General features: G+C 42.5%; 2 protein-coding genes across 13 annotated transcripts in view; both read right to left on the reverse strand.

The window, feature by feature from the left end:
* Positions 1-1,434: 1,434 nt before the first annotated feature.
* Positions 1,435-14,688, reverse strand: smpd2b (sphingomyelin phosphodiesterase 2b). Its single transcript, XM_014166087.2, is given in 12 exon segments — positions 1,435-1,758; positions 1,761-2,098; positions 2,262-2,436; positions 2,618-2,722; positions 2,882-3,014; positions 3,104-3,186; positions 5,161-5,250; positions 5,360-5,453; positions 6,260-6,336; positions 12,743-12,839; positions 12,953-13,179; positions 14,381-14,688. Coding segments are annotated over 11 exon segments (1,323 nt in total). The 5' UTR covers positions 13,003-13,179; positions 14,381-14,688; the 3' UTR covers positions 1,435-1,677.
* A 4,643-nt stretch (positions 14,689-19,331) lies between these two features.
* Positions 19,332-21,573, reverse strand: part of LOC106582716 (transcriptional enhancer factor TEF-5) — a 38,517-nt gene continuing 36,275 nt past the window's right edge. For all 12 annotated transcript variants that reach the window (XM_014166085.2, XM_014166083.2, XM_045705121.1 and 9 more), the window contains one exon: positions 19,332-21,520. In XM_014166085.2, the coding sequence (XP_014021560.1) occupies positions 21,407-21,520 (114 nt within the window). In that variant the 3' untranslated portion in view covers positions 19,332-21,406. The remainder of the gene's footprint in view (positions 21,521-21,573) is intronic.

The following is a 21,573-nucleotide window of genomic DNA, read 5'->3' on the forward strand; positions in this document are numbered from 1 at the left end:
AAATAAGTAACTGCAAACACTTTTCCCCCATCGGCAGGGGCGAAAATCTGATATCAACTTTGGGGGGACAATTACATGAAATTTTCTCAAGAGCAATTCCTGAGTGGGACACCAAAAGTAGTGCTGTAACACATAGCCTACATTGTAATATGGTAAATGTATATTGAGGAACCAAAGAAATAAGGTGTTTGCCATACTCCTAACTACCGGTACCCAAAACTACACAACAGCAATAACATTGCCTTTAACAAATCTTAGTTCAGTCACCAGTTTAAGTTGAGAGTGGGGGTATCCATGGCATTTTCCAATTATGTTCCTATTTTACAAGTTTAAAAAAAATGGAGAACCTTTCATAATGTTGCCAAACAAAGACTCAACAAACTTACCTGAGACTCCCTGTCTCTGCCAGTCTGTCCCTGCATATCTGTCCCCAACTCTGCTGTCTGTGTGCCATCTGTTGCCTGCTCTGCCTAATGACATCATTGTGAAACATTTCCATTAGAATTTCATTTCTTTCTTATGAACATTTTATCAACTAGTCTTTGAGATATTAGGCTACTAGGGTTCTTACTTTGCGTTTTGGTGTACTGAAAAATACTCTGATGTCCGTCTTTTATTTTTCTGCCATTTTTCTACCTGGCTGGCTGGCTACACACACACAGGTTATTTACAGTAGGAGATGGGCTTCTATCATCTTATCTTTTATCATTCTATTTGGGCTTCGATCTAAAAGGTAGCTAGCAAATGTGAAACGGATTAAAATGACAAGATTTGACAGCTGTATGAGTTCACCATTTACACAACATATGCTGCAACCTTTTGTAATTTTAATAGTTTGTTTCATATTGGCTGGCTTCCAACAATAGCTGAATTTGCAAAACTAGCGAGCACCAATTCAGTTTCTGTGGTGTTTGCTATAATCTTTGCTACCCGGGTTAAATAAAATAAATAAATAAAAGTTCCCTTGCGACAATTTAGCTTTTGCAACGAGACCATTAAATATATTTAAGACAATGGTAGAAGAGAGTGTAGTTCTGTTCAGTTTGGACTTCAGCTTATCGCTAACCTTATCACAGGGACTTTGAAGCACTAACTTACATCATCTGCATGCTGATCTCGGAATAAATTGACGATGGAATCTTTGCTATCTTTGACGAGGCCACATAAATGGAATAGGTACTAGCTAGCGTAATAGTTAATATTTGCGCGCTAGCTCTGCATATTCAGCTAGTGTGTGTGCGCGATTGACTGGATTAACCTCACGTCAGTTACGTTCATTGAGTGCCTTTCAGACAGTGGCTACGACCCCTCTGTTACCTTGCCAGTGGATCAAACCATTGTGAGGAAAAGGGTGGGGGGGGGTTCGCAATCTTTTAAAAATTAAAAACAGTTATGTTTCATTGATATATTGGGGGGGACAAATCATATTTTTCCCAGGATGGGGGGGGTCGTGTCCCTCCGGTCCCCCCCGGGATTTCCGCCCCTGCCCATCGGACATCATTCAATACGCGATAAAACAAATTACAGTACATATGCAGCTGTTCTATCTTAATCCGCGACGCTCCCCACCGCTGCTTCATCAACAAAAACAGCCATCGGGCATTGTTTCCCCTACTGCAGATTCCATCTTTAAGATCAGTTCCTCACCGTTCATTTTATACCCCCCTCCTCCTGCCTCTATTCCTCTGGCTCCAGAGGGCAGGGGTCCTGTCTGTCTGGTGGCCTACAGAGGGGGTTCAGAGGCTGGGCAAGGGGGAAAATCGCCTCAGGCGCTCCTGGAGGCTCCCCACAGCCAGCCTCATCTGGTCCTCTGCCCCCTGTAGAGACTTCACCTCCATGGTGTAGAAGATGTAGAGCAGGAAGGTGGTGATCAGGATGGCAAAGCACAGCACCCCCAGAAGGTAAAAGGAGGCCCGGGGGAAGGGCTGGTCAGCTCCCAGCCAGGGAACAGCAGCAATGGCCAGCTCCAACAGCAGCAGGGCCAGGCCCATCACCCCGGTACGAGCTGCCGTGTAGCGCATCCTCTCAGCACAGTACAGGCCCACCTTCACCTCAGTACGGGCCTCCGTCACAATGTCCACCAGCTCAGCCAGCTTACCTGAGGGAAAGAGGGAAATAGCAAGTCAAACCCTAGGCCATCACATTTGGAAGATTACTGACAAAATGCATACATCAGCTTTAAGAGTCGTAATGACAATATTAAAAACCTGTAAGTTACACTTCAAATCATTGTGAACCACATCTGGGCTTAGAATGAGTACCTGCAGCACAGTCCTGGTCACCTCTGGTCTCATCTCCTCCTGCCTGCTGGGTCAGGGTCTGCAGCTGCAGCTCTGCGCTCAGGGCCTCGTGGTCAGAGTAAGGGAAGGGATGGTCAGGGACAGAACCCTTGGTGGTTGACAGAGACTCACACTGGATAGACACTCTTCCTGACCCCTGGGAATGACAACACATTTTAGTGTACAAGATGTACCATCAATACAATGATCAATGTCTATTTTATAATATGTAGGCACATTGAACATCCAGTACATATTGGCAGACTGTTAGTCAAATATGAAAGTTTGTTAGAAACTACAACAAAAGCCAGATATCCAACAATCTCTCCCACTGTCACCTTGTAGAGGATGTAATCTATTCTGATGCCCTTCTCGAAGGGGCAGAGCTCTTTGGGATTGATGAAAGGGTTATCTGCTATAAGAGTGATGCCGTCCTCACAGCCCTACGGTGAAAAGATGATTAAAAGCTTTTCAGTTCATTTTAATAAAGCATTAGAGGCATGTCGACAACTAATAAAACATTATCAACCTCTCCTCTGCAAGATATTTCAGTTCGATTTCAAGTGAAAAAAAAGATAATGACACTGGACTGATCATCATACATCAAACTTAGCAGTCTCTGTGTAACTGTCCCGGAGGCCAGTGTATGTCCGTAGCAACCGGTTGCCAAGGTCCTGGGGATGCAGGTTCAGATCTCCGGCCAAAATCACCAGGTCTGCTCCACTGGAGGTATGACTAACAGAATAGATCAAAATAACACCCATTAAAATGGCACTGAAATAAAATGGCAAGAGGCAGTGTGCATTGAGTGTTAGCCTCCTTACCGAATAAACTGCTGCAGCTCCCAGGCCTGTACCACTCTATGAGGTAAGTAGGAGTCTTTCTCCCTGCTGTACTCTGCATGCAGCTGGACAACACACACAGGAAGAGGACACCACATTAGCGATAGATACATCTCACATCGCATCTGTCTGCTACAGGTAGAAGTTACCCCTAGGCACAGATCCAGGATCAGCAAACTCCCCAAAATCCAAACCTTAAAAAGGGCAATCTGCAGTTCAAACAAAGCAGACTCCCCACCACTGCTGAGGGATGGGTTTGGAGAAATGTAAGCACTCTCAAATTCATTGACAGTGCTAACCATGTGTATGTGACCAATAAATTTGATTTGAAAAAGCTTTATATATATATATATATATATATATATATATTTATTTAGGGTTCTGATGGGGTACTACAGTTGGAACTAAGCTCATGAGTCATGTACAGTACATTCGGAAAGTATTCAGACCCCTTGACATTTCGTTACGTAACAGCCTTATTCTAAAGTTGATTCAATAGTTCCCCCCCCCCTCAATCTACACACAATACCCCATAATAAAGCAAAAACGTTTTTTTTTTCTCGTTTCTTTAATGTTTGCTAGTTTATCACATTTACATAAGTATTCAGACCCTTTACTCAGTACTTTGTTGAAGAACCACTGGCAGCGATTACAGACTTGAGTCTTCTTGGGTATGACGCTACAAGCTTGGCACAAGTGTATTTGGGGAGTTTCTCCCATTCTTCTCTGCAGATTGACTCAAGCTCTGTCAGGTTTGATGGGGAGCGTTGCTGCACAGCTATTTTCAGGTCTCCAGAGATGTTTGATCGGGTTCTAGTCTGGGCTCTGGCTGGGCCACTCAAGGACATTCAGAGACGTGTCCCGAAGCCATTCCTGCGTTGTCTTGGCTGTGTGCTTAAGGTCATTGTCCTGTTGGAAGGTGAACCGTCGCCCAAGTCCGAGATCCTGAGCAGGTTTTCATCCATTCATCTTTCCCTCGATCATGACTAGTGTCCCAACAACATCCCCACAGCATGATGCTGCCACCACCATGCTTCACCGTAGGGATTGTGCCAGGTTTCCTCCAGACGTGACGCCAAATAGTTCAATCTTGGTTTCATCAGACCAGAGAATCTTGTTTCTCATGGTCCGAGTCCTTTAGGCAAACTCCAAGAGGGCTGTCATGTGCCTTTTACTGAGGAGTGGCTTCCGTCTGGACATGCTACCATAAAGGCCTGATTGGTGGTGTGCTGCAGATATGGGAGAAGCTTCTAGAAGGACAACCATGTCCAGAGGAACTCTGGAGCTCTGTCAGAGTGACCATCGGGTTCTTGGTCACCTCCCTGACCAAGGCCTTTCTCCGATTGCTCAGTTTGGCCGGGCGGCCAGCTCTAGGAAGGGTCTTGGTGGTTCCAAACTCCTTCCATTTAAGAATGATGGAGGCCACTGTGTTCTTGGGGGTTCTTCAATGCTGCAGACATTTTTTTGGTACCTTTCCCCAGATCTGTGCCTCGACACAATCGTGCCTCAGAGCTTACGGATAATTCCTTCGACCTCATGGCTTGGTTTTTGCTCTGACATGCACTGTCAACTGCGGGACCTTCTATAGACAGGTGTGTGTCTTTCCAAATCATGTCCAATCAATTGAATTTACCACAGGTGGACTCCAAACATGTTGTAGATACATCAATTGTAACAGGATGCACCTCAGCTCAATTTCAAGTCTCATAGCATAAGGTCTGAATAGTTATGTACATAAGGTATTTCTGTGTTTTAATCCATTTTGTCATTATGGTGTATTGTGTATAGATTGATGAGGGAAAAATGTATTTAATCAATTTTAGAATAAGGTTGTATTGTAATAAAATATGGAAAATGTCAAAGGGTCTGAATACTTTCCAAATGCACGGTAGAAGTCATTTTCTTAAAAAATATATGTATGTAGCAACTACAGATTTCCCTTTAAAACATTATGGAGAAATGAACTAAACTGCCCTTGGACCAGGGCACCATCATCTTATTCCCAGGTGTGGATGAGAAGTCTGGATAGAAACACTTACATGTGTGATGTAGACGTGTGCTGCCAGACTGCCTATGTTTAATATGACCATCCCCACAGCCTTGCCTCCAAACCAGTCTCCATGGTGGGCCTGGAACAGAGGACAGGATACAGTGAGGACTGAAGAGAATGCCTGACTACCTACCAAAGCCAAACTCATCATACCGTACACACAAATGTTTGAGGACTAGATGACTTACCATGTATGGGTAGCCGTTTAATGAATAGCGGTAGAGAAATGCGTCATGGATTCTATGTCTGGAGAACGTGGCCATTCCACTGCCTATGACTCCACTGGGGAGACAAACACACACACAACATACAGCATTAAGATACATGTGTAGGCTACCAAATGTTACTAGAGGGTTTGGTCACACCTTACTTTAAGGGTAGGCTACATACAGAAGGCCTTTATAACACATTCATACCCATGTACTGCTTATGAATGTGGTATGCATGGGTTATGAAGTTCTAATGTAGGTAATGTTCAAGTAAAGTGTTTAGTCCCGTTTCTCTTATGTCTAGCAGCTGCAGACATGATAAGACTGCAAACTACACCAGTCCAGATAAAGTAAATACGCTGAAAAGTGTAATCCACCTCTGACTAAAATGTAAGAAACAACTCACTCAAATCTGCAGACTTAAATATCTCCTCCACTCTTTTAATGAATTACTGAGAGGATTAGAAACGCAAGGCTTTTGAACTAATCTCAACCCTGTGCCTTGGTATGGGAGGTCAAGCAAGTATTAAGCTTAACTTGGAGAAATTCCATTGCGCAATAGCTAACTAATCTTCCTGCTTTGAGGTCATTCTCTTACAAAATAATTCTTACAAATGAATAGTAATGTTTCTTGTGGTTGACATGAAAACGCAGTGTACAATACAAAGCACAGGGATCACTGTGTGTTTGCTGTTCCCATTAAATTACGTCCTTAAAGAAATGTTTGACTGAGAAAATTAATGAAAACTTGGAGTCGGATTTTAAATATTTTCCACATACGTTCTGAGAGTTGATGAAGGGATTACTAGGAAAACTAACTACATGGAGGTCCTATAGGGCCAGCAACACCAACAGATTGAACCAGATTTAAAATTGTACCTTTTGAAGTAATGGGAGTGCGGATGGGTAGAGGAAAGTTTCCTTTTCAAGCAGAGGAAGTCTTTTTCACTCCAGACCTGAAAAATAAAACCAAGGGAACATTGAGAACACACAGTGCCTTCAGAAAGTATTCATACCCTTTGACTTATTCCACATTGTGTTACAGCCTGAATAAAACCTTTGTTATTAAATAGCTTTTTCTCTCTCACAATACCCCATAATGATAAAGTGAAAACATGTTTTTAGAAATGTTCAAATGTATTGGAAATTAAAATCTCATTCACACCCCTTAGTGAATACATGTTAGAATCACATTTGGCAGTGATTACAGATGTGAGTCTTTCTGGGTAAGCATCTAAGAGCTTTGCACACCTGGAATGTACAATGTTTGACCATTATTCTTCAAGCTCTGTCAAATTGGTTGTTGATCATAGCTAGACACCCATTTCAAGTCTTGCCATAGATTTTCAAGCAGACTTAAGTTACGACTGTAACTCAGCCACTCAGGAACATTCACGGTCTACTTGGTAAGCAACTTTAGAGCAGATTTGGCCTTGTGTTTTAGGTTATTGTCCTGCTGAAAGGTGAATTAATCTCCCAGTGCCTGGTGGAAAGTAGACTGAACCATGTGTTCATCTAGTATTTTGCCTGTGCTTAGCTCCATTACGTTTCTTTTTTTATCCTGAAAAACTACCCAGTCTTAACGATGACAAGCATACCCATAATATAATGCAGCTCCCTCTATGCTTAAAAATATGGAGAGTGGTACTTAGTAATGTATTATATTTGCCCCAAACATAACACCATGTATTCAGAACAAATTACTTTGCCACATTTTTTGCAGTATTACTTTAGTGCCTTGTTGCAAACAGGATGCATATTTTGGAATATTTGGATTTATTCTGTACAGGCTTCCTTTTTTTCCACACTGTCAATTAGGGTTGGTATTGTGGAGTAACTACAATGTTGCTGATCCATCTTCAGTTTTTTCCTATCACAGCTATTAAACTCTGTAACTGTTGGCCTCGTGGTGAAATCCCTGAGCGGTTTCCTTCCTCTCCAGCAACTGCATGAGAAGGAAGCCTGTATCTTTGTAGTGACTGGGTAAATTGATACACCATCCAAAGTGTTATTAATAACTTCACCATGCTGAAAGGGACATTCAATGTCTTCTTTTTATTTTACACCGATCTACCAATAGGTGCCCTTCTTTGCGAGGCATTGGAAAACCTCCCTGTCTTTGTGGTTGAAAATCACTTCTTGACTCAGGGACCTTACAGATAATTGCATGTGTGGGGTACAGAGATGTTAAACACTAGTATACCCCACACAGTGAGTCCATGCAACTTATTATGTGACTTGTTAAGCAAATTGTTAGTCCTGAACTTATTTAGGCTTGCCATAACAAAGGGGTTGAATACTTAATGACTCAAGAAACGTCCGCTTTTAATTTTTCATGAATTTGGAAAAACAATTCCACTGACATTATGGGGTATTGTGTAGGCCAGTGACAAAAAAATCTAAATGTACTCATTTTTAAATGCAAGCTGAAACACAACTAAATATGGAAAAAGTCAAGGGGTATGAATACTTTCTGAAGGCACTGTACTTGAAGATATTGAATAACAAGCATGCCGTTAGCAAAGGCTTCACCATGCTAATTAATAGCATCAAGACAAGTGTTGAAAAGCTTGTTCAATAGATAGGGATAACTTTGTGGCGTATATATACACAGTTTAAGTCAGACGTTTACATACACCTTAGCCAAATAAACTGAGTTTAAATGTTTCACATTCCTGACATTTAAATCCTAATAAAAATTCCATGTCTTAGGTCAGTTAGGATGACCACTATTTTAAGAATGTGAAATGTCAGAATAATAGTAGAGAGAATGATTTATTTCAGCTTTTATTTCTTTCATCATATTCCCAGTGGGTCAGAAGTTTACATACACTCAATTAGTATTTGGTCGCATTGCCTGTAAATTGTTAACTTGGGTCAAATGTTTTGGGTAGCCTTCCCCAATAAGTTGGGTGAATTTTGGCCCATTCCGCCGGACAGAGCTGGTGTAACTGAGTCAGGTTTGTCGGCCTCCTTGATCGCACACACTTTTTCAGTTCTGCCCACAAATGTTCTATAGGATTGAGGTCAGGGCTTTGTGATGGCCACTCCAATACTTTGACTTTGTTGTCCTTAAGCAATTTTGCCACAACTTTGGAAGTATGCTTGGGGTCATTGTCCATTTGGAAGACCCATTTGCGACCAAGCTTTAACTTCCTGACTGATGTCTTGAGATGTTGCTTCAATATTGCTTCAATATATTCACATAATTTTCCTGCCTTATGATGCCATCTCTTTTGTGAAGTGCACCTGTCCCTCCTGCAGAAAAGCACACCCACAACATGATGCTGCCACCCCCGTGCTTCACTGTTGGGATGGTGTTCTTCGGCTTGCAAACGTATGGTCATTATGGCCAAACAGTTCTATTTTTGTTTCATCAGACCAGAGGACATTTCTCCAAAAAAAACACTTTTTTGTCCCCATGTGCAGTTGCAAACCGTAGTCTGGCTTTTTAATGGTGGTTTGGGAGCAGTAGCTTCTTTCTTGCTGAGAGGCCTTTCAGGTTATGTCGATATAGGACTCGTTTTACTGTGGATATAGATACTTTTGTACCTGTTTCCTCCAGCATCTTCACAATGTCCTTCGCTGTTGTTCTGGGATTGATTTGCACTTTTCGCACCAAAGTACGTTCATCTCTAGGAGACAGGACGCGTCTCCTTCCTGAGAGGTATGACGGCTGCGTGGTCCCATGGTGTTTATACTTGCGTACTATTGTTTGTACAGATGAACGTGGCAACTTCAGGCATTTGGAAATTGCTCCCAAGGATGAACCAGACTTGTGGAGGTCTCAAATTTTTTTCTGAGGTCTTGGCTGATTTCTTTTGATTTTCCCATGGTGTCAAGCAAAGAGACACTGAGTTTGAAGGTAGGCCTTGAAATACATCCAGAGGTACATCTCCAATTGACTCAAATGATGTCAATTAGCCTATCAGAAGATTCTAAAGCCATGACATAAACAACTTGTAAAATTCCAGAAAATTAAAGGCAGTCAACTTAGTGTATGTAAACTTCTCACCCACTGGAATTGTGATACAGTGAATTATAAGTGAAATAATCTGTCTGTAAACAATTGTTGGAAAAATTACTTGTGTCATGCACAAAGTAGAAGTCGGAAGTTTACATCCACTAGGTTGGAGTCATTAAAACTCGTTTTTCAACCACTCCACAAATGTACTGTTAACAAACTATAGTTTTGGCAAGTCGGTTAGGCCATTTACTTTGCGCATGACAAGTAATGTTTCCAACAATTGTTTACAGACAGATTATTTCACATATAATTCACTGTATCACAATTCCAGTGCATCAGAAGTTCACATACACTAAGTTGACTGTGCTTTTGAACAGCTTGGAAAATTCCAGAAAATTATGTCATGGCTTTAGAAGCTTCTGATAAATGATGTCAATTGGATGTGTACCTGTGGCAAGATTTCAAGGCCTACCTTCAAACGCAGTGCCTCTTTGCTTGACATCATGGGAAAATCAAAAGAAATCAGCCAAGACCTCAGAAAGAAAATTGTAGACCTCAAGTCTGGTCCACCCCTGGGAGCAATTTCCAAACACCTGAAGGTGCCACGTTCATCTGTACAAACAATAGTACGCAAGTATAAACACCATGGGACCACGCAGCCGTCATACCTCTCAGGAAGGAGACGCGTCCTGTCTCCTAGAGATGAACGTACTTTGGTGCGAAAAGTGCAAATCAATCCCAGAACAACAGCAAAGGACATTGTGAAGATGCTGGAGGAAACAGGCACAAAAGTATATATATCCAAAGTAAAACGAGGCCTATATCGACATAACCTGAAAGGCCTCTCAGCAAGGAAGAAGCCACTGCTCCAAAACCACCATAAAAAAGCCAGACTACGGTTTGCAACTGCACATGCTTTGCTTGCTGTTTGGGGTTTTGTTCGCCTTTACTAGGCTTTAATTTGAGATTTGACATGGGGACAAAGATCGTACTTTTTTGGAGAAATGTCCTCTGGTCTGATGAAACAAATATAGAACTGTTTGGCCATAATGACCATAGTTATGTTTGGAGGGAAAAGGGGGACTCTTGCAAGCCGGAGAACGCCATCCCAACCGTGAAGCACGTGGGCCGCAGCATCATGTTGTGGGTGTGCTTTGCTGCAGGAGGGACTGGTGCACTTCACACAATACACGGCATCATGAGAAGGAAAATTATGTGGATATATTGAAGCAACATCTCAAGACATCAGTCAGGCAAATGGGTCTTCCAAATGGACAATGACCCCAAGCATACTTCCAAAGTTGTCGCAAAATGGCTTAAAAGTCAAGGTATTGGAGTGGCCATCACAAAGCCCTGACCTCAATCCCATAGAACATTTGTGGGCAGAACTGAAAAGGCGTGTGCGAGCAAGGAGGCCGACAAACCTGACTCAGTTACACCAGCTCTGTCAGGAGGAATGGGCCAAAATTCACCCAACTTATTGCGGAAGGCTACCCAAAACATTTCACCCAAGTTAAACAATTTAAAGGCAATACACTCAATTCGTATTTGGTAGCATGTAAACTTCTGACCCACTGGGAATGTGATGAAATAAAAGCTGAAATAAATCACTCTACTATTATTCTGACATTTCACATTCTTAAAATAAAGTGGTCATCCTAAATGACCTAAAACAGGGATTTTAAACTAGGATTAAATGTCAGGAATTGTGAAAAATTGTATTTAAATATATTTGGCTGAGGTGTATGTAAACTTCTGACTTCAACTATATATATATATATATATATACACACACACACAGCTCAAAATAATAAAGGGAACACTAAAATAACACATCCTAGATCTGAATGAATGAAATAATCTTATTAAAATACTTTTTTCTTTACATAGTTGAATGTGCTGACAACAAATCACGCAAAAATAATCAATGGAAATCCAATTTATCAACCCATGGAGGTCTGGATTTGGAGTCACACTCAAAATTAAAGTGGAAAACCACACTACAGGCTGATCCAACTTTGATGTAATGTCCTTAAAACAAGTCAAAATGAGGCTCAGTAGTTTGTGGCTTCCACGTGCCTGTATGACCTCCCTACAACGCCTGGGCATGCTCCTGATGAGGTGGCGGATGGTCTCCTGAGGGATCTCCTCCCAGACCTGGACTAAAGCATCCGCCAACTCCTGGACAGTCTGTGGTGCAACGTGGCGTTGGTGGATGGAGCGAGACATGATGTCCCAGATGTGCTCAATTGGATTCAGGGTCTGGGGAACGTCCATAGCATCAATGCCTTCCTCTTGCAGGAACTGCTGACACACTCCAGCCACGAGGTCTAGCATTGTCTTGCATTAGGAGGAACCCAGGGCCAACCGCACCAGCATATGGTCTCACAAGGGGTCTGAGGATCTCAGCTAGGTACCTAATGGCAGTCAGGCTACCTCTGGCGAGCACATGGAGGGCTGTGCGGCCCCCCAAAGAATTGCCACCCCTCACCATGACTGACCCACCGCCAAACCGGTCATGCTGGAGGATGTTGCAGGCAGCAGAACGTTCTCCACAGCGTCTCCAGACTCTGTCACATGTGCTCAGTGTGAACCTGCTTTCATCTGTGAAGAGCACAGGGCGCCAGTGGCGAATTTGCCAATCTTGGTGTTCTCTGACAAATGCCAAACGTCCTGCACGGTGTTGGGCTGTAAGCACAACCCCCACCTGTGGACGTCGGGCCCTCATACCACCCTCATGGAGTCCGTTTCTGACCATTTGAGCAGACACATGCACATTTGTGGCCTGCTGGAGGTCATTTTGCAGGGCTCTGGCAGTGCTCCTCCTGCTTGCACAAAGGCGGAGGTAGCGGTCCTGCTGCTGGGTTGTTGCCCTCCTACGGCCTCCTCCACATCTCCTGATAGCGCCTCCATGCTCTGGACACTACGCTGACAGACACAGCAAACCTTCTTGCCACAGCTCGCATTGATGTGCCATCCTGGATGAGCTGCACTACCTGAGCCACTTGTGTGGGTTGTAGACTCCGTCTCATGCTACCACTAGAGTGAAAGCACCGCCAGCATTCAAAAGTGACCAAAACATCAGCCAGGAAGCATAGGAACTGAGAAGTGGTCTGTGGTCCCCACCTGCAGAACCACTCCTTTATTGGGGGTGTCTTACTAATTGCCTATAATTTCCACCTGTTGTCTATTCCATTTGCACAACAGCATGTGAAATGTATTGTCAATCAGTGTTTCTTCCTGAGCGGACAGTTTGATTGACTTGGAGTTACATATTCTCTCTCTCTCTCAAAATGATGAGACAGTCGAGACAGCTGTGAGAGTGCTGGAATGGGGTGTAACACAGTGGACCTCCTTCACCAAAATATGAGCAGAACAGACCAGTATGCACCAACCTCTTGCAGCAGCACAATATCATGCTCCTCTCTGCTCAAAAGCTCTCCGATCATGGCGTAGCGCTCCCGACAGTGCTTGCTGAGGTAACGGATACCCCTGAGAACAGGAAGGACAGACAGACAACATTACCACATTATAGCCCTAGTATGTGTGCGATGCAAAAATATATATGCTTACTCTGCACACACTAAAAACAAAACAGCACTCACCAGCAGTTGAGGGAGAAGACTCGGAGCCTGATGGTGTTGCTGTCAGCCATGGTTATAGGAATAAATGAACAGTGATGGCAGACTTCAACGGTGGTCAATGCCTGCCTGTGTGGTTAGGCTAGTCCCTGTGTGGCAGCTGAGGTTAGTCCCTGTTGTGTGGATGAAGCCACATGCCTGGTTAGGATCAGCAGTGAGGACTATGACTGGAACTCCAACAAGACAAAACACTGACAGAGCAGAGTTAGTCAACTTTGAGGCTGAATGCTCTCTAAGTGTCTATGCCCAGCCTAAGCAACTTTTATTGTATGCTCACAATCCTATGTGAGAGAGGAGAGAACATTACTTGGAAGTTCAATAAAACAGCTATGTAAATATACCTGGCAGCACTAAATCATTAACCCACACAGTCCAACAACGCAGTGGGCCACCACACTCACTGTCTGTCTCCTCTCTTGCAGGGGGGGCATAGCAGACTGACCTAACCTAAGCCAACACACTGCTGACATAGGAGACACACTGACACAGGACAGAGGAATAAGAGCCGGTGAAAAGACCTGGAGGGTTACGTTAGAATGAGAGGCCTTCCACTGAATATAAAGAGTGGGCCTAAACTTAACCCAGCGTCAATACTCATTACCGTAGTCAACAAAAGCAAAACGCATTCCTAAAGGAGGTCTTTTCTTTGTTTAATAGGTAGGCCATACAAACATCAGGTGAATCCAAAACTGGTTGTATATACCCCTAATTTATGTATGTTTTAATATGTGATGACTGGCCTAAGTGAATTGAAACTATTATAAAAACATTTTTTAAATGTTACCAAACACACACAAAGTATCTGATTTGTCAATTTGTATTTGCGCATGCAATAATGTAACTAGCTAACGTTAGCTATGTATTCAAAACAGATAGATAACCTTGCAGGCAACATACGTTTATGATCCTAAAGTTAGACACAGCCAACAGCCTTCCCTACGCGCCAGATAGCAATATATATTGCTGAAAAGAGAAGACGTTTTACAATACGAGTTAAATTCTTAGCTAGGCGCCAGAGAGCTCGAGACATCGTTCTACGGGGAGTAGGACTGCCTCGAGACCAGCTTGCTACCCTTAGCGGGCTAATTGACCACCACTACAGCTAGTTTGCAATGACAACCAGAGACAATCTATCGAAGTTAGTGCACCATCAACATGGCTAGCTAACACAACATAAAGCAAAACAGACTTTAGTTAGCTAGCAGGCTTTGACTTTCATGACACAGAAACAGACCCTTACTGTTAACTGTTTATAGACTCTAGCTAGCTAACATTAGTTACATAAATGGAGCAGATGGGTGACAACTTGGTGCCAGTTAACTTTAATAATAATCTATCAAGCTACCAAATTATTTTAGCTAGATAGCCAATGATTTCAATGAATTTACCAACCTTACAAGCAGGCTTACTAGCAAATTCCGTGTGACTGCAATTGGTCACATGTCGAGTGCTGACAAGTCAAGAAAACAGGGTGATACTTTTGCAACCCTGTTCGTCATAATACCTTACTTTGGGTTTTATTTTATTTACTGACAAATAGCTTGTTTCCAGCCAATGCAGTTGTCCCATCGCTGCTGTGCTTGACCAAAGATTATGAATATTCTGACAAGATACATGTCTCTCCGCCCTAACAATGGGAGTCGTTGTCCACAAAGCGGCACTGTGGGCTGTCTAGCGACCGCCTGTCCTTTCTTTGGATTGGTGGACACATCTCAAGCTTGTAATTTTGGGTGGAATATTCGATGAGGGTTGTTGACGTCAACCACCAGTATTCAATGGAGAGAGAGATGCTACGCGACTAGCCTCGTGTCATTAATATGCATAGCTATCTCGAAACAACTCCGGTATAAAGTGTTTTTTTCTCAAAACTGTCGTGATGTCACGTGTCCTACTTATATTAGTACACTCGTAACATCGTAAGCATTACGAAACCTACCCCAGTATTTGTGGGTTAGAGATGTCGTGAATGTATCTTCTCTAAAAAAATCCAAATTTACAAGCGCCCGAAAAAAAATGGCTTTTCGGCACCGCCAATGTAGGCCTAAATCCCTCATTACTGCCACGCACAGGTCGGAAGTCTACAACAGCTCAATACATTGGAGGTGCCGAAGAGGATTGTTTTTGTTTGCTTGTACGTTTTTATTCAGAACGTTTTTGGAAGTACATACTGGCTGTACTGGGAGTAAATGAAGATAGTTGCTCAGCGAAACTTCATATTTGGTGAGTAACAAAAGTATATTGACATTATAATGCTTGCGGAACTGTCTAATAGAGCCCCACAGTAGCGGTGCCATAATACCCATAAAACCCTGCGGTCAAACGGGAAATTGTTTCATTCCTTTTCCCACCATAAATGTTTCCCATAGGGGATTTTAGAAACACTTAAAGTAAGGGCTCTGTTTTGTTTAGGTTTACCCTGGCATGAGGTTTTGATAACCATGTAAATCTCTTGGACAAGGTTACTTATCAATATATTCGGGGCGGCAGGTAAGTGGTTAGAGTGTTTAGCCAGTAACCGAAAGGCTGCTGGATCTAGTCCCTGAGCTGACAAGGTGCAAAGCTGTCGTTCTGTCTGAACAATGACAGCCTACTGTTCCCCAGTAGTGTCATTGTAAATAAGAATTTATTCTTAACTGACTTGCCAGGTTAAATAAAGGTTACATATTCGGCTCTTTACTTTCATATTCGAAACTGCTACTTAGCATTAAAGTAGCCTTCATGTAAGACTAAAAATCCCACAAAGGTCCTGCACGTTGTCTCCAGCTGAAACCTTCGCTGAACAGGTATTGTGTCAACTTAAAACTTGCAGTTCACACAATTGCAAATTTATTCATTACTACATTTAGCTAACATTAGATAGTTAATCCAGAGATTCTTACCTTTGCCTCGCGTTGGCAGTCTCGTCCAGATCACTATGGTATTTGTAGTTCTTCGATAGCCACATTAGCAGCCAATTAGCATTTCATTTCTTTGCGGGTAAACGCAACTATATTGTTTAAAATCACCTTGTCCTAGAGATATTTACATGGTTATCAAAACGTCACACCAGGGTAATACTACACCAAACACAGCTCTTATTTGAAGTGTTTCTGACATCCCCTATGGGAAAAACGATTGGAACCATTTTCCTGTTTGGTTGCTCTGGTTTTATGGGTATTTTGACTCATACTGTGGTACTCTATGGGAGTTTAAATCATTGCTTCCTGTGCGTGTTTCCAGTAGTTTCCACAGCCACAAAGTACCCTTTATTGGAACTATAATATGCTTTTTGGTCTTAATTTAAGGTTAGGAATAAGATAAGCAGTGTGGTAAGGTTGGGTATAAAGTTAGATTTTAAGAAGAGAAATGGTTGAAATAGGCAAGGTTTAGGACTTGGTGGCTGTGGTAACTACTGGTGACCCCATGAGAAGAGACACTTCATAGTCTGCTCATCGTCGCCACGTTCAAAACTACTGGGAACTCGGTAATCCCCAACTTCTGACTTCAGTGTGTTCAAGAAAACTGGGAAGGGGGGGAGCTCAGACCGGGAAAAATCGTTTTGAACGGTCATTCAATGCGGAATTCCGCGTCAGAAACTCTGTCATCTTTCTAGACCACGTCACTGACGTCATGATTTGACTTAATTTTTTCAAGAGTTCCAAAAACTTCTGGGACACTGTAAAGTCCATGGAGAATAAGGGCACCTCCTCCCAGCTGCCCACTGCACTGTGGCAAGGAAACACGGTCACCACCGATAATCTGCGATAATTGAGAATTTCAATAAGCATTTTTCTACGGCTGGCCATGCTTTCCACCTGGCTATCCCTACCCCGGTCAATAGTCTTGTGCCTCCCACAGCAACTTGCCCAATGCCTCCCTCATTTCTCCTCCACCCAAATCCAGATAGCTGATGTTCTGAAAGAACTGCAAAATCTGGACCCCTACAAATCAGCCGGGCTAGACAATCTGGATCCTCTCTTTCTAAAATTATCCGCCGAAATTGTTGCAACCCCTATTACTAGTCTGTTCAACCTCTCTTTCGTATTGTCTGAGATCCCCAAAGATTGGAAAGCTTTCGTGGTCATCCCCCTCTTCAAAGGGGGAGACATTCTAGACCCAAACTGTTACAGACCTATTTCTATCCTACCCTGCCTCTCTAAGGTCTTCGAAAGCCAAGTTAACAAACAGATCACCGACCATTTCGAATCCCACCGTACCTTCTCCGCTATGCAATCTGGTTTCCGAGCTGGTCATGGGTGCACCTCAGCCACGCTCAAGGTCCTAAATGATATCATAACCGCCATCGATAAGAGACAATACTGTACAGCTGTATTCATTGACCTGGCCAAGGCTTTCGACTCTGTCAATCACCACATTCTTATCGGCAGACTCAACAGCCTTGGTTTCTCAAATGACTGCCTCGCCTCGTTCACCAACTACTTCTCAGATAGAGTTCAGTGTGTCAAATCGGAGGGCCTGTTGTCCGGGCCTCTGGCAGTCTCTATGGGGGTGCCACAGGGTTCAACCCTCGGGCCAACTCTTTTCTCTGTATACATCAATGATATCACTCTTGCTGCTGGTGATTCTCTGATCCACCTCTATGCAGATGACACCATTCTGTATACATCCGGCCCTTCTTTGCACACTGTGTTAACTAACCTCCAGACGAGCTTCAATGCCATACAACTCTCCTTCCGTGGCCTCCAACTGCTCTTAAATGCAAGTAAAACTAAATGCATGCACTTCAACCGATCGCTGCACACACCTGCCCGCCCGTCCAGCATCACTACTCTGGACGGTTCTGACTTAGAATATGTGGTCAACTACAAATTCCTAGGTGGCTGGTTAGACTGTAAACTCTCCTTCCAGACTCACATTAAGCATCTCCAATCCAAAATTAAATCTAGAATCTTCCTATTTCGCAACAAAGCATCCTTTACTCATGCTGCCAAACATACCCTCGTAGAATGGACTATCCTACTGATCCTTGACTTCGGCGATATCATTTACAAAATAGCCTCCAACACTACACAGCAAATTGGATGTAGTCTATCACAGTGCCATCCATTTTGTCACCAAAGCCCAATATACTACTCACCATTGCGACCTGTATGCTCTTGTTGGCTGGCCCTCGCTTCATATTTGTCACCAAACACACTGGCTCCAGGTCATCTATAAGTCTTTGCTAGGTAAAGCCCGCCTTATCTCAGCTCACTGGTCACCATAGCAGCACCCACCCGTAGCACGCACTCCAGCAGGTATATTTCACTGGTCACCCCCAAATCCAACTCCTTCTTTGGCCGCCTTTCCTTCCAGTTCTCTGCTGCCAATGACTGGAACGAACTGCAAAAATCACTGAAGCTGGAGACTCATATCTCCCTCACTAGCTTTAAGCACCAGCTGTCAGAGCAGCTCACAGATCACTGCACCCCTGTACATAGCTCATCTGTAAATAGCCCATCCAACTACCGTTATTTATTTTGCTCCTTTGCACCCCAGTATCTCTACTTGCATACTCATCTTGTGCACATGTTTTAATTGCTATATTTGTAATTATTTTACCACTATGGCCTATTTATTGCCTTACCTCCCTTATCCTACCTCATTTGCACACATTGTATATAGACCTTTTCTATTGTATTATTGACTGTTTGTTTATTCCATGTGTAACACTGTGTTGTTGTTTGTGTCGCACAAACAGGTCGCAGTTGTAAATGAGAACTTGTTCTCAACTACCCTACCTGGTTAAATAAAGGTGAAATAAAAAAAGTTGTATTAAAAGCATCATAACGCACAGACACTGAGGCAGACTTGACCTACGCATCTGGCCTGTGTCTGTGCTTGCACCTCTGAGAATCTGGGGTCATTTATTTTCCCTAAAAGGCTGTCAAACATTGATTTCTCCAGTCAGTGCATACAAATAGTATAAAAGACTGTATCTTGACAATATACCTGAATAAAGCCTACTCCACAGGTGGTTGGTGGCACCTTAATTGGGGAGGATGGGCACGTGGTAATGGCTGGAGCGGAATCGGTGGAATGGTATCAAATACAACAAACACATGGTTTCCAGGTGATTGATGCCATTCCATTTGCTCCGTTCCAGCCATTATTGTGAGCCGTCCTCCCCTCAGCAGCTTCCACTGGCCTACTCATATGGGCCTACTCTTGTGTTTGTCCTTGTCCTCAAGTAGCCTACGGAATTGTGAAATTACATCATAGTTAGAAATGTGACAGAGGACCAAGGGAAGTATACTATACAATATATTGCACATGCAATGACTATTTAAACAGTATAACAATGGTGCCATCTACAATAGTTAAGAGACAATGTATCTAATCTGGAAAGAACTGCATTGACCACTCAAATTACAAACATGTTTTAATGGGTTTTCTGGGGGAAAATGGCCCCAAAGGCACAATGCGTCTTTTATTGTTAGATTATACATATTTTTTGATTGGATTATATAATACAACCCCCCTTACTTCGAAGATAACATACAAAAATGCAATGCACAATTGGTAACCAAGGCCACAGTAAACCACCTATTAACCAAAAAAAACTTGCCCACACCATTCAGATTATGATACATAACATCTCATCATCAATGTCAACAAAAACACGTTTTCAACGGATGCATATGGCTTCCAATGAATGTCAAAAAAAGAAAACAACAAACAAAAATATGAATTATGATAATAAACAAAAAAGGGCCTGTAAAAAAAGGTACAATTGAGACATCCGCTAGTAAAGATTAAGCAGTCATTTTAAATCTAGCTTTTGAAGTATGACATTCAAATCCTGGTGTACTAAATCCACCATACAAAGTCTGATGTATGAATTCTTCTGACAGAAGCCCAGTGAACCATCCAAGGCAGAGACCATCCCCTATCTAGATCCATGGGATGACAGTTATCTTGTCTTTAGTATAAAGTTTAGCTCAGCAATACTTGTAACACCTCCATTGCCATGGCAAAGGATAAACACATAGCCCAGCCCAGCCCTCCCACCATTCGTTTCAATATAAATAACAATCAATGGTCACACACCACAGCACAGAGAGGATAGGTCTTTTTTTAGAAACATAAAAGCTTTTTTTCATTGGCCGATGGCATTGACAAATTGAGAGTAGAATTTCTTGAGATAGCTTTTGTTTTTATTGGTTACATTTACAAAAGATAAACTTCTCTTACATCATGTAGGCCTACAATCAGACTAAATGTGAAATACATCAATTGGGATTTCTCAAATGGGGAGATTGGATAAGAAAACCTGGAGTTCTTACATTAGTTGAACTCACCCTTACATTTGGTCAGTTACAATTTGGCAAGTTCTAATCGGGCGAATTCTCAAGCCATGTTTTTAAGAAAACAGTGTTGAATCCCCTCCACTCTAAGAGAACAGCTATAGTCTCTGTGCCGAGTTAAAGTTAATCACAAATATAAACACGTCCCCAAAATACTCCTATGTAACACATTCCTGTAGCATCCACTGACTCACAGTACAGAAACAGTTCATTTCAATATCATAACTAAAGGCAGAAAATAAACATATTTGTTGCTTCACCCTTTCTTGATATTTTAAGTGCACCACAGCACATAGATGTGTTGTTGTCTAGACCCAATAAGCCAAGGGTTTCGAAACTGAATGATCTGATCGTGCTATCCCCTTACTGTACATGTGGACTGCAGCCAAACTTGTAACCATTCATGACAACACATCAATTGAAAACAATAAGAGTTTCATTCATCTCTGTCCGTAACACAATGTGCCTGGATAAGAAGTGTGCTTCAAGGATCTAGATAAGGGTGAACTGCATAGTAATGTTCAGTTTCCAATTAATTGATGCATGTACATCTGTCTGGTTTTTTATTTAAAGACAAGAGGTAGTAAATAAGGCATTCCAGAGAGGCTGGCAATCAATCAATACTTGTCTTTGGAGAAAGGCACGTTAGCTAACGTCCTATCTAATTTATCAACACCACTCGGTCGGAAATTTCTACTTTTTGATTATTTTGGGTTTGTTCTTCTTCGATGGTCCTTGTAGCTGTACCGTTCCAATCTATACACTTATTCCCATATTGCTTAGAGTGTGTTCCCTTGGAGACAACTCTCTTAACCTTGTACACCTTCTCATTCCCTCAGTGAAGACATCTCAAGCCACTGTACATTTTATTGTCATTACCAATATGACCCACTTTGTCTTAGCACATTTAAATATATGGTTAATAAGTTGCCTTTCCTGTCTGTTGAGACTTCATCCTTTTTCCTATTTTACCAAAACATGTGTGGAAGTATAAAATCTGTTCATGTCAGTTCATTCTAACGTCGTTTTGAATGTTTCTTGGCAGTTGAGCAGTCTGTGTGTACTGTACAGATTGTGTCACGCAGTACTTTGGAAGCCGATTCCCAAACCTCCCTGCAGAACGGTGGGTGGGTCAGTCTTTGACAAGCCTGTAGACGTGGTACTGTGCCCCGTGTTCACTCGTTGAGACCTCAAACACAAACGCTATACACAGCAAGGTCTCCTGAGTATCACGGTTTGTCACCACCTGAAGGAGGAAGCGTGTCAAAATTAGATAAGAAACATGATCCAGCTATGGTC

Source organism: Salmo salar, chromosome ssa22, assembly GCF_905237065.1.
Source record: "Salmo salar chromosome ssa22, Ssal_v3.1, whole genome shotgun sequence".
In the NCBI taxonomy this organism is placed as follows: domain Eukaryota; kingdom Metazoa; phylum Chordata; class Actinopteri; order Salmoniformes; family Salmonidae; genus Salmo; species Salmo salar.